The sequence below is a fragment of the Equus asinus genome, chromosome 12, assembly GCF_041296235.1.
Source record: "Equus asinus isolate D_3611 breed Donkey chromosome 12, EquAss-T2T_v2, whole genome shotgun sequence".
Classification (NCBI taxonomy): domain Eukaryota; kingdom Metazoa; phylum Chordata; class Mammalia; order Perissodactyla; family Equidae; genus Equus; species Equus asinus.
In genome coordinates this window covers 23,610,659-23,622,796 of record NC_091801.1, presented here as the reverse complement: position 1 = coordinate 23,622,796, position 12,138 = coordinate 23,610,659, and the positions used below count along the sequence as shown (strand labels likewise).

At 39.8% G+C, this 12,138-nt stretch overlaps 1 protein-coding gene across 10 annotated transcripts in view; it reads left to right on the top strand.

Annotated features, from left to right (window-relative positions):
- The window catches only part of CHD7 (chromodomain helicase DNA binding protein 7), a 182,577-nt gene that overhangs the window by 87,344 nt on the left and 83,095 nt on the right, over positions 1-12,138 (top strand). For all 10 annotated transcript variants that reach the window (XM_070481215.1, XM_070481213.1, XM_070481214.1 and 7 more), the window contains one exon: positions 11,261-11,691. In XM_070481215.1, the coding sequence (XP_070337316.1) occupies positions 11,261-11,691 (431 nt within the window). The remainder of the gene's footprint in view (positions 1-11,260; positions 11,692-12,138) is intronic.

The window sequence follows — 12,138 nt, the reverse complement described above, 5'->3', positions numbered from 1 at the left end:
CTTTTCCCGCCAGAGTGCTAGCGAGTCAGTCATTCATTATTCATGTCGCAGTGCACAACAAGGTAAAATGTCTCTAGAAGAGATCTAAAATGAGTTCATCTCAACAAAGTTTGACTTCCTAGCCACCATGTACACATTTATTTCTCTGTAGTAAAAATAGAATAGCAAATAATTGGTGGAGTAGTTCATTAAGTTATTTTCTGTTCTGCAGTTGTAATTGTGGAGTTGTATTCAGATAAGAGGAAAAAAATCTGACTATAAAAGGGACTCAAATCTGAAACAGTTCTAAAACTAAAACCTACCCACACTAAGCATTGTGAACTAATATACATAACCAGGCTTCTATTCTTGCCCAGCTGTGTAGATTCAATTATAATAATTTTCTCAGTTGCATAACATTGCTGTTTGTTTATTACTGCGTTATTAGTCAGTGAATGAACCTCCCTCTTTTTTGACCCCTCAGCAGTGTTTATATTAATTGCTTTGGTATCTTCTGTTTCATGTGTAATTCCAGCTGGGAGGAGTCATGGGGACACAATCCCCTTTAAGTGTAACTGACTGTTTCTAATGTACAGTAAGCTTACTTTTAAAATAAGTATCAGGAACCTTTAATATTGCTTATAGTGCAGTTTCTTTCTTTCTTTCTTTCTTTCTTTTTTTACTTGAAAATGAAAAGATTTTGTTTTAAAAATCCTCTCCCTGTCTAACAATGTCAGGCTCCAGCTTTCCTGTAACATCCACACCCTTTAATTCATCTGGTCTCACTCTCTGAATGGGTCCCACTTCCGTCCAGTTGTTGCCTTACACCCCGCTTTCTTTGTCGGCACATCTTCCTCCTCTTTGTAGAAGCTGCAAGAGGAGTGCATGAGCTAGGCAATTAGCTGGTAGGCATAATGGTTGAGAATGTGGTCTCTGCTGAGGGGTTGGCTGGGTTGAATCCTGACTCTTATTATAACCAGCTTTTTGTGACTTTGGAAAAATTTATAAACCTTTGTGTGCCTTAGTTTTCCCGTTTATAAAATGGAGATAATTTCATAAGGTCATTGTGAACCTGGAACAGTGCTTGGCACAGAAGTGCTCAATGTTACCAGCAGCAGCAGCAGCATCATCACGAACATATGAGGAAATACTCTTGTGCTGTCTGTGTCTATGTGGAAGGATAAATGTCTAGCATGGAAAGGAGGATCCTGGATGAAAAGAAAGACTGAACAAATTTCAGATGAGAGTTTCAGAGGATTTTAAGGTATGCAAGTTGTTTATTGCTGTGTAACAAATTACCAGATTTTGTGGCTTAAAACAGCGTCCCTTTCTTATGTCCTGGTTTCTGTGAGTCAGGGTTTGAGCACAGCCTGGCTGGGTCCTCTACTCAGGGTCTTGCAAGCCTACAATCAGGTGTCAGGACTGCATTGTCATCTGGGGTCTGGACTGGGGAAGAATCTACTTCCAAGTTCATTCGGGTGTGGACAGAATTCATTTCTTGGGTCTGTATGATTCATGGCTTTAGTTGTCACTGGCTGTTGCTCAGGACCACCCTTTGCTCCTGCAGTCTACCCACAGTTCCTTACCATGGGGGCTTCCCCACTGCAGTCGTTTGCTTCCTCACAGCCAGCAACAAAGAGAGAATCTCTGGCCCTTGAGAAGGGCCCACACCCTCTCTGCAAGTCCCCTTGATTAAGTCAGGCCCACCCAGGAAAATCTCCCCTTTGAGTAACTTAAAACCAACTGCCTTAGGACCTCACACTCGTGAAACCCTTTCACTTTTGCCGTGTTCCGTTGGCTAGAAGTCACAGGTACCCCACAGTCAGGAAGGAGGCACAGATCATGGGGCCATCTCAGATTTCTGCTTCCTATAAGACATGAATGAGTCTTTATAGGACCAAAGTAGTCCATCAATAAGCACTTATTGCTAACTAAATTTGCTGGACTCAGGGTTGCCGAGTCCTGGAGAACTTGCCTAGAATGTGTAAATTAGCTTTATCACTAAGCTCCTTATAAATGAATTTTTTCCCCCTCAAAGATTGTTCTATTTCCATTTCTACACAACCCCCTGGGACTGTTCAGTGTTAAAGGCACAGCTTCTTTTCAGTCTATCGAAGTTTGACTTTTAAATTCATAGGAATGGCATTGTAACTTACTTTTAATGTTGACCTTTTTAAAATAGTGGAAACCTAAATGCAAACTTGGTATCAATTGCTTTTCCAGAGCCAGACTCCATGCGTTGTACCTTCCCAACTGAAGAATCAGATTTGCTCTTAGGTGTGCTAGTGATAGCAAATACAGTGTAAGTGTACGGTAAAAAATAGTTGAATTGAGCTAAGTTATTTTTAGTATGTAAATTTAGTCTTTGTCTTTAGTGTCTTTGAATAGGATCTATTTATGTGAAACATTTTGACTGGCCTGGAAGCACTACTGTCTCGTGTTTTGCTGAGTTTGTTCCCTGGTAAGCTGGGTAGCTTCAGGTCTGGATGTCTGCTGCCAAATTCAAGCGTCCAGACACCCCTTGAGAGCGATATGAACCTTAGAGCTAACTTGAAGTAAGCCAGACAAATGCCTGTGAGCTGGGAATTGGTTCTATAGATTCTCATTCACTGCTCTTTCTTGAGTGGAGCCTACTAAGGGAATGGCAGCATATGCAACCATATGTGGTGAAGAAAAGAAAGAAAAAAGAGAGAAGCAGAGAATAAAAATGACTTTGTTGAGGCTCCTGAGTGTATTCATTATCTTGTCTGCTTTTACTTCTAGAAAGTAATGTCTGGTAAAAGATAGCACCTGATGATTTACTGCCTTAAGGAACTAAGAAATTCAGAACAGAAGGGGTGAAAGTATGACTGTATCTCAGATTCCTCTAAGGAGTTCATATTTTAATTTGCTTATTGTAAGTCAGAGGCACGATGACATCCACATTGCAGACCCTGCTTTTTCTTGGGAGGCTGCTGTTGGAAGAGAATGGGGGTGTGGTGTTTATGGCTAGGCAGGCCTGCTGCCTACAGGGGGCCACCCATCTGCTGGTGGCCCAGGAGACCTGAGAAGTTATTCACTGTTACTGTGATAGGCTTTGAATTGTGTTAAATTTGTGGTTGTTTCTGTTTCTCCCCTCCCAGAAGTAGTGATGGGTTCTCTTGGCCTCTCTACATTTCTCTTCCTTCTACTTAAAGTTCTTCAGGAATAGGAGATTCTCAAGATCAGGAACACAGTCTGATTACCTGCATGTGCTTTTTGGAAAACTAACACATACGTGTAAAAGCATCATTCAAGTCTTGTATAAACAATCAAGCTAATTTTTCTAGGCACTTATGGAAAAACATCAAAAGTATGTTCAATTTAGCCTCAGTTCAGCTCTGTGCCCTGGGTGGGGGTGTGTGTGTGTGCGCGCAAACACATCATTTCACAACATGGACCTTAAATGTGTGCCTACTACTTCATCTGGTGCTCAGAAGTAGAATTGATCTGTTACCCAACTGCAGAAAAGGACTGACTATGTTAGATTCTTTAAAATAGAGGAGATTGCATTAGAAAAAATCATATAAGCTGTTCTTTTTAGGTGGTTTTGGGAGAGTTTTCAAGGTAGGGCAGGAAGTGGGCTTATCTTTTTCTGGTTCTGGAAGACTCAGTTCAGTTCCTGGAACAAAGCAGATTGATTGATTTGAATTCTACTTCTATCAAAAAGGGTGATTTTGAGTCAAACTGGATAACATTTGCTAGCTGCAAAGCACTATATGAATACCAGTTCTTACCCACATTTTTATGTTTCAGTGAAAAGTTAGTGATTTGTCACAGCTTTAGTTTGGAATTAAACTAGAGTTCTCCTATAACCCTTCAAAGGCAAAAATTCTAGATTTATGTTCAATTAAAAGCCATTTAAAGCTGTAGATTAGGGTTAGGGTCTTAGAACTAAGGCCTTTCTGGTTTTGGAGAAAGACTGCAGGCTGCTCCCCGGGCTTGTGCTGTGACCACAGCTGGGCCTGGAGGACGCCTTGCCATCCCTCTGCAGCATGGATCCCGGCTCTGGGTGCCTGATCACATTCACACTGATGCTGTAGCTTCATCTCTTGGGTTAGGGTTCCAGGTTTGCCATTTTCTAGCTGTATAACTTTGGGTGGGTTCATCTTAAATCTTCAGTTTCCTCAATTATAATGCGACAATAATATCAGCCACCTCACCACCCTCATGGGGTTATTATAGAGACTTGAAGGTATGTAAAATGCTTAGCAGAGCACACGGCACATCTAACTGTACAATACGTGGCTTAAAAACATCCTTCAGTACTGTGTCGCAGGGTTGCCTCTGGACTTCGTGCAGGTGGTGGTGTCGCCTCCCTAACACCAGGGCTGTTCGCTGCACCCTCTTCACCCTTGCCGAGAGTGGGGCCAGGCTGGGGGCAGCCTTGCAGGCTCTGTAGCCCACAGAGCTGCACCTTCTGGCTGGCACCTCCCATGGCTGCAGGGTAGCACCCAGCCCAGGGTGACAGGTGGGTAGAACAGAGACAGGGAAAGGCAGAGAGTGAGGGACAGTGGACAGATGCCTGTTCTCCTCCAGAGGGATCCACTTAGGATTTCTCAGCCACTTAGAAAAGGGTTTGGCATTGGTGGAGTTTCACTGCTGTGTTGTTCTAGTCAGACTGACTGTAGGAACACCACACCACCACAATAGTGTTTCACACATGAAACATGTTGTATAACAGTTCCTGTGATATAGTTCTACTTCTGAATATGTAGAAGATGGTCAGCATTCAATATCTGATGTGAAAGTGTTTAACATTAAATTTAACATTACCAGTTGGTTCATTATTTTGGACTCGACTAGTTAAAAATGTGTATAATTTAGATGCCATGAAAGTGGCTTGTATTAATTTGTAGCTGTTTAAGATTTTGTTTGTATGGCACATCTATTCTAAAACACAAGCAGAAAACCACAGGTTCAAATATGCCTTCAGATGATTGTTTTTAAGTCTTCAGCTCTAAAATTTAATAATTCTGAGGTACACACTAACATAAATTATGTCATGATATTTCAAAGTATATTTTATTTATCTTGGTAATTATCTTGGCTATATTATAACAAATTGTGTAAGTCACTGTTATATGATTATACTAATATTCCTATTTGTTGCTACACATGAGCATAAAAGAAACTGCTAATTCAGTAAGCTCTTTCAGTGCATTTTACATAAAATTATATTTGTTCATAGTCATACGCTGTCTTTTAAAGCATTTGATAACCACTGCTTTGAGACAGTCTCTCTCTTTTTCTCTCTCTCCTGTCATCCCCCTCCACAGAGGTGATGGATTTGCCCTGCTTTACCTCTGTCACTATCCATAATCCAGAGTATATTTTGAAGAACATTTTTATTCAAGAGATTCTTGGAAAAAGGATGCTGTGGCTAAGTACCTGTAGGGCACACTGTGTACCGTCCCCCTCAGAGTGCAGTAAGGGCTTAGAGCTTTTGGCAGTAAACAATACTGTTTAACTTTGGTTAGCCTTGAATTCTCAAAATTCATGTGACCCAAGTCCTCTTTTCATGTAACACCTTTTAAAATCCTAAACTTAAAAAATGTTGTTCTATACTTTTTGCCTTCTCAAGTCGTATAAGCAACAAGCCTGATATTGTTATTTTCGTTTGTCTTCATAAATATATTCATTCAATAAATAATTTTTCCTCAAAATTATTAAGATCGAGCTGAATAAAACTAACAGGCATAGAAAAGGCTTGGACTTGAGGCCCTGACTCTAATGCAGTAGTCCCCCCTTGTCCTTGGGGGACACCTGCCAAGACCCCCAGTGGATGCCTGAAACTGAGGATAGTACTGAACCCTATATATACTGTTTTTTTGTATACATACATACCTATGATGAAGTTTAATTCAAAAATTAGGCACAGTAAAAAATTAACAATAAATAATAAAATAGAACAATTAGTACACTGTCATAAAAGTTACTGTAGATCTTAGCAACCTCAGTGTATGATTTTTTTTCTTCCGTATGTTGAGAACTTTCACCTTTTCTCTTGAAGCACTTTGCAGCTTCTCTTTGGCATATTTGAAATGCCAGCATCACTTCTCTTGTGCTTTGGGGACTGTTATTAAGTAAAGTAAGGGGTACTTGAACACAAGCATTGCGATACCACGACAGTCCCATCTAATAACTGAGATGGCTACTAAGTGAGAACGGGTAGGCCGCGTCCACTGTGGATACACTGGACAGAGGCATGATTCACCTCTGGTGAGACAGAGCAGGACAGCGCGAGACTTTGTCACACTACTCAAGAGTGGTGTGCAATTTAAAACTTAGAAATTGTTTATTTCTGGAATTTTCCATTTACTGTTTTGGGACCACAGTTGCCTGTGGGTGACTGAAACCGTGGAAAGTGCAACTTTGGACAAGGGGGGACTACTGTACCAAGCAGCAATGTTAGTCAAGCAGAAGATAATTCAGCCCTTGATTCTCTTCTTAAGAATGTTTCTTTGCTTACTATTTTATATCAAAGAATCAAAGTTAAAAATTATTTCAATTGACCATTCAAACTCATATCTCCTGACCTGGATCTACTCTCCCACAAAGAGTGTTTTAAAAGCTTGCCTGTAATGTGTTTTTATGCCTCTGTAACCCATTGTCAGGATGATTTGTTGTTCAGACTTGGCCCATTGAGGAAGGGACCCCCTGGCCAGCACCTGCCTCCCCAGCAGTCCAAGACTGGCTGACTTTTTTCGGGAAGCTTCCTTCATGTTAGCCTGGATTAGGTGCTCTGATCTCTCTTGGCAGGTACTGTGGCTGCCTTGTTTTACTATTATATCCTCAAATATTTATTGAATGAATAAATGAATTTGGCACCAAATTGAATGCATCTTCTTTTTATCAATGTCATTGACAAGAAAAGATTGTTACAATCTGAATAGGACTTAATTGTACCTTTGCTAAATGCTCTTTGACCCCTTGTACACTCTTCTGGATGAAGATTGAGCTTCAATTGTCATACTTGAATTCCTTTTTAAAAGAGTGTAGATGGATCACAAACCTGGGGAATACTGGAAAAATAAAAGTGAAGAATGTCAGTAAGAGAAATATGTCTCCAAAACTGTTACAAAACCAAAACACAAGTAGTACTTTTCAGTCTTACTACTTAATATTTGTATTTTTACAGGCCATTTAAATCCTGGTTTAGTGTGTTTTAAGCTTGTGTTTGTTGTTACTTGTGTCTTAGTTGGCCTGCCACTTTTCCACCAGAATCTTAATTTCCCCGAGAGCACAGGTGCCTGTTGAGCTTAATTTGTGGGGAGGGCATGTCTCCCAGAGTTACCATGTTACTCTTGTCCAGTTGGTAGTATCTTTTCTTTATTATAAAGTAGTATTTTGATTTTAGACTTGTTTGTATCACTCAATAAAATAAAATGTTTGCCCATAAATGTCTTATGTTACAAAATGTTGGTTTTGCAGAGATTACACACATTGGAAACATTGCACACTCTTCTCATTAGGTTGCTCGCTTACATTACTCGACATTGCCAACAGGTTGAGGCTTCAATAATATAATTAAGGCAAAATGTGATTAAATAAGATAACTTTTTAAGCCAGAAAATACTGATGAATGTTGGAGGGAAAGCATGCTTCAGATAAATGGTGTTCCTTTTTACATACTTTTCATTTTCTTTTGATGAATGCTCCTGAGCATTTTGGGTCGCATTTGCTTAAAGATAACACAGAGATTGCCCTTACTTCCCCCACCCCAGCTCTCCTTTGGTTAAATTTGCATCCTGTCTATTCTCTGCTGTTTTATACAAGATAACTTGTTTGTGTGTTTGTTTAATTTATGTTATGAACAGTGAAGTTAAGGATAAAAACAATTATCTTTAGTTTATGGTAATTTTTTTGACAAGGTACACTCATTGAATCATTTTTATTTATAGTTTAAATATCAGTCATTCTCTTGTAATTCCAAAAGTCCGTGGCACACTCCTTATATACTCCATAATGATCCAGAAGGCATATGGAATTATGATAGAAAATGTGTCAAGCAGAAAGTCCTATAGGGTGTATTTCAAAATACCTTTGGTGTCTAACATTCTCCACGTTTGCTCTAATAAATGAGAGGTTTTAGGAATGCCCTATATAGTAATATCAGATGCTAATGGCATTGATTACCTGCCAGGCAGTGGGAATTGATAGGAAAATGTCCGCTGTAAAATTAAATAGCATTAGAGGAGACTGTACCACGAGTGGTGGGGGGCACGCGGGGCCTGGGAGACTGTCAGGGTATTACTGTGAGCTCCAGGTTTTTCCCCCACATGATTAAGGCAGGCCATCTGTTCTTTGTTAAATGTTTACAAAAACAGCTTTTCTCTAAAAGATTTAAGGAGATGTGGGTCTGGTAAACACTATAATATTTCTGAGCACCTTTGTCACCCTATTCCAAATAGTAGCAAAACATAATTCTGTGTATCAAACAGGATTAATATCTTTTTTGTATTTAATCTTTACTTTTTTTCTTCTTATGGAAGATTAAATTTTTAAGGGATACTAATTTATGGCTTCATTTATTACTGAAAGGAGCATCTAAAATGATTTGTATGCTAAAGTGTGTAGATAAATTTTCAGTCATTTTGTATTACGTGTTATATGCTTTTTCTAAGTCCTAAACGTGTGCCAGGTATCTCTCATTAGGACCTGGCACTTTGTGACTGGAGTTAATGCCATGCAGATTAAAGAAAGGTGCACGTACCTGGAATTAATTCACAGTTCTAAGCTTTAAGCATTGTTTACTGGTAGCCTTCCTTCCCATTCCAGGAAATCCTTTTTCTTTCATTTCCTGAAAAATAACTTGTCCCAAATAAGTTTGATCTCTGTGTCCCTCATAAAAAGATATAGCTTTTTCCTACATTAGGAAAATGTAACAATTAACTTGAATTCAGCAACTTAAATATAATAAAACAGTTAAATCAGACCCCATTAATTCTCAGGAAATGATAGTTTGGACAGCGCCTGTTGACTTTTTTTTTTAAATTGAGGTTATGATAGTTTACAACATTGTGAAATTTCAGTTAAACAGTGTTATTTGTCAGTCATCTTATAGGTGCGCCCCTTCGCCCTTCGTGCCCACCCTCCTCATCCCTTCCCCCTGGGAACCACTAACCTGTTCTCTTTGTCCATGTCTTTATCTTCCACGTGTGAGTGGAGTCTGTTGGCATTTTTTAAGAGAAGTTTTGAGGGAAAGATAGAGGGTGGGTGCGAAACTTTTTTCGGGGTTTGGTTAACTGTGTTGTCCCTGTGTGGAAACCTCGTGAAGATGCACATCCCTGTGTTCTTCCTCCTCAAACTTCTGCCCTTGCTTCTCTCTCTTCTTGTGTATCCTTACTTCTTGCAGGTTTTTCTCTCTCAGCTATCACTAAGAAAGGCCAATATGTATTTTAAGATTTTCTAATAGCCTAGGATTTTGGAAGAGAATTTGGAAATCATGTAGCCCAAACCCTTCATTTTGCAGATGAAGAAAGTGAACCCTGGATGAGTAAAATGACTTTCCCCAGATAATATAGCTAATGGCAGGGCTGGAACTAGAATTTTTATCTCATACCTCATAGTCCTGGCCTCTTTCTTGGCTCTTTATCACAAGTACTAGTATTTGAACTAGTGCAGATGAAGAACTGAATGTACAGACAGTGATTTTTTGAACACTTTGGAAATCAAATGAAACCCATGGAGCCTTTCTCAGCAGGATGCCCATGTGTAAGATTTCAGGAGATGGTCAGGGCCAGAAGAGGACTGGATTTAGGAAACCTACATTCAAATCTCAGGTCCGTCCCCTCCTCTGTGGTCCCACAACCTCCTCACACTTCACTTTCTTCCAGAAAGATGGGGGCTTATTGTCACACTTTGGTAGTGCGAGTCAGGTGAAGCAGTCCTGAGAGCACCTGGCATGAAGCAGGTGCTCAATCAGTGTTGGCGGTGCTGGAATCTAATTTACAGTACTTTGCTGATGGTGAGCCATGGCTTCTGGGTTACTCTTGAGTCCTCTGCAGACCTGGACCTGGGCTCTCCTGCCTGTTCTGCTTTTGGAGGTGGTGTGATGAGGGGCATGGGCTCTGCAGCCGTCAGCCGGGATGTCAGTCTCTGTTCTGTCACTTAACCATCTGTAACTCCCTGGGCACCTGACTGCATCTTAGAGTATCCGTGTTCATACCTACCTCTTAGGGCTGGAGTGCGGATTGAATGGTGTCAGGGTTGTTAGCACATGCCTAGCACATAATAAGAATGTTCAGTAAACGCTGGCAGCTGTTATTGTTGTTGCTGTTTATATTATAGTTACTGTTAAGTGTCTGGAGAAGCATGTGAAAAGGCAGAAATGATTGACATTTACAGATAAAACATTTTCAGGTATTGTGTTGAAATGTAAAGGTACATTTGACGTCATAATTTCTAGTGAAGAGGATATGCCAGCCCTGCTCTGGTTTGGATCTTGAGCTGCAAGGCTGAGTTACTGGCTCAGTCGTTCAGCATCCCATCCCAATTGTTGGTATTCTCTACTGTATTTAAGACATCTCTGGGTATAGTCCTAGTGAGTGTCAAAAATCTCCTGCAAGACATGTCAGCTTGACTATTTGACTTCTCTCTTCCTTGGTGAAATTTGGAAATGTGGAGGTTTAATATCTTAAAACACTATATGCATTTCATATCAGTACAAGAAATTTAACCAATCCAAAGTCAATAAGTTTGGTATCTGCTTTTAATCTGATGTTTTGATCTCACTTAAATCAGAAATGACTTGTATTGTGTAAGATTTATTTGTTTACACTTTGAGTCCCAACTTTCGCAGTACTTGAATCTTATGATGCTGAGTACTTGTTCTTTTTAAAAGTGCCTTGATTATCTATCTTTAATTTGAGTTCCTCTTCCCTCATGGGGAAAAGAATTCCACTTAAATTCATTCCTTGTGGTTTAGCTTTTGCTGTTGTTTTGTCATTCACTGTTTCCTACACAGGCTGCTAAGAAAATGGACAGTGTCTTCAGCTAAATGACAATTTTTTCCTTCTTGAGTGGAACTTTTTACTGTATTACTAAGTTGTCCTTTTTAACTGTTTATTTAAAAGCTTTCTTGTTAAAGTCATATTTTTTTTGGATGAGAGAATGATATATTTTACCAACTATTCAGTTGTAAAATCTTTGCTACCTTTAGTATAGGGTAAGTTTCAGAAACATCAGCCACTAACTTTCAGTTCCTTTCTTCACTACGAAGAATGATAAACTAATTTCAATTCCTATTTGTGTCTCTTAGCATTCTCCATCGGAGCCCTTTCTAGAGAAACCAGTGCCGGATATGACTCAGGTTAGTGGACCGAATGCTCAGCTAGTGAAGAGTGATGATTACCTGCCGTCAATTGAGCAGCAGCCACAGCAGAAGAAGAAGAAAAAGAAAAACAACCACATTGTTGCAGAGGATCCCAGTAAAAGTTTTGGTAAAGACGACTTCCCTGGTGGGGTTGATAACCAAGAACTGAATAGGAACTCACTGGATGGGTCCCAAGAAGAAAAAAAGAAAAAGAAAAGGCCGAAGGCAAGAAAAGATCCGAAGGACCCGAAAGAACCCAAGGAGAAGAAAGAGCCCAAGGAACCCAAGACCCCGAAAACCCCCAAGATTCCCAAAGAGCCAAAGGAAAAGAAAGCAAAAACTGCCACACCAAAACCCAAATCCAGCAAGAAGTCAAGGTAGGCTGTGGGCAGAAACAGCTGCCAACATCCCCAGTACAGAAGTGAGCACTGCACAGTTACAGCCCGTGAAGTGGGGGTCGGGGGAGCACTTGGATTTTTGTCATCATTGTTGGGCTTCTTTCTCTAATATCCAAACTAAAAAGTTAGGGTTTTTATGCATTTTGAAATTTAGGACTTAGTTATTATAAACCATTGACTTAGATGGTAGATTTTAGAGCCTTACTAGGTAAAAATTATTTATTATTTTAAACCTCTTTCTTGTATTTTTGTGAGAATTTGTCATTTAACAAACAGAACCAAGTTACCAGCATAATTATTTGTAAGCATAGACCAGCAACCTCATCTTCTGTGACAATGCGAAACTGGGGAAGAAGGATTATAGAAGCAAGACAGGTCACTATATTTCACTAAGCTTTTCAGTCCTGTTTCCCAGAAGTTGAAACA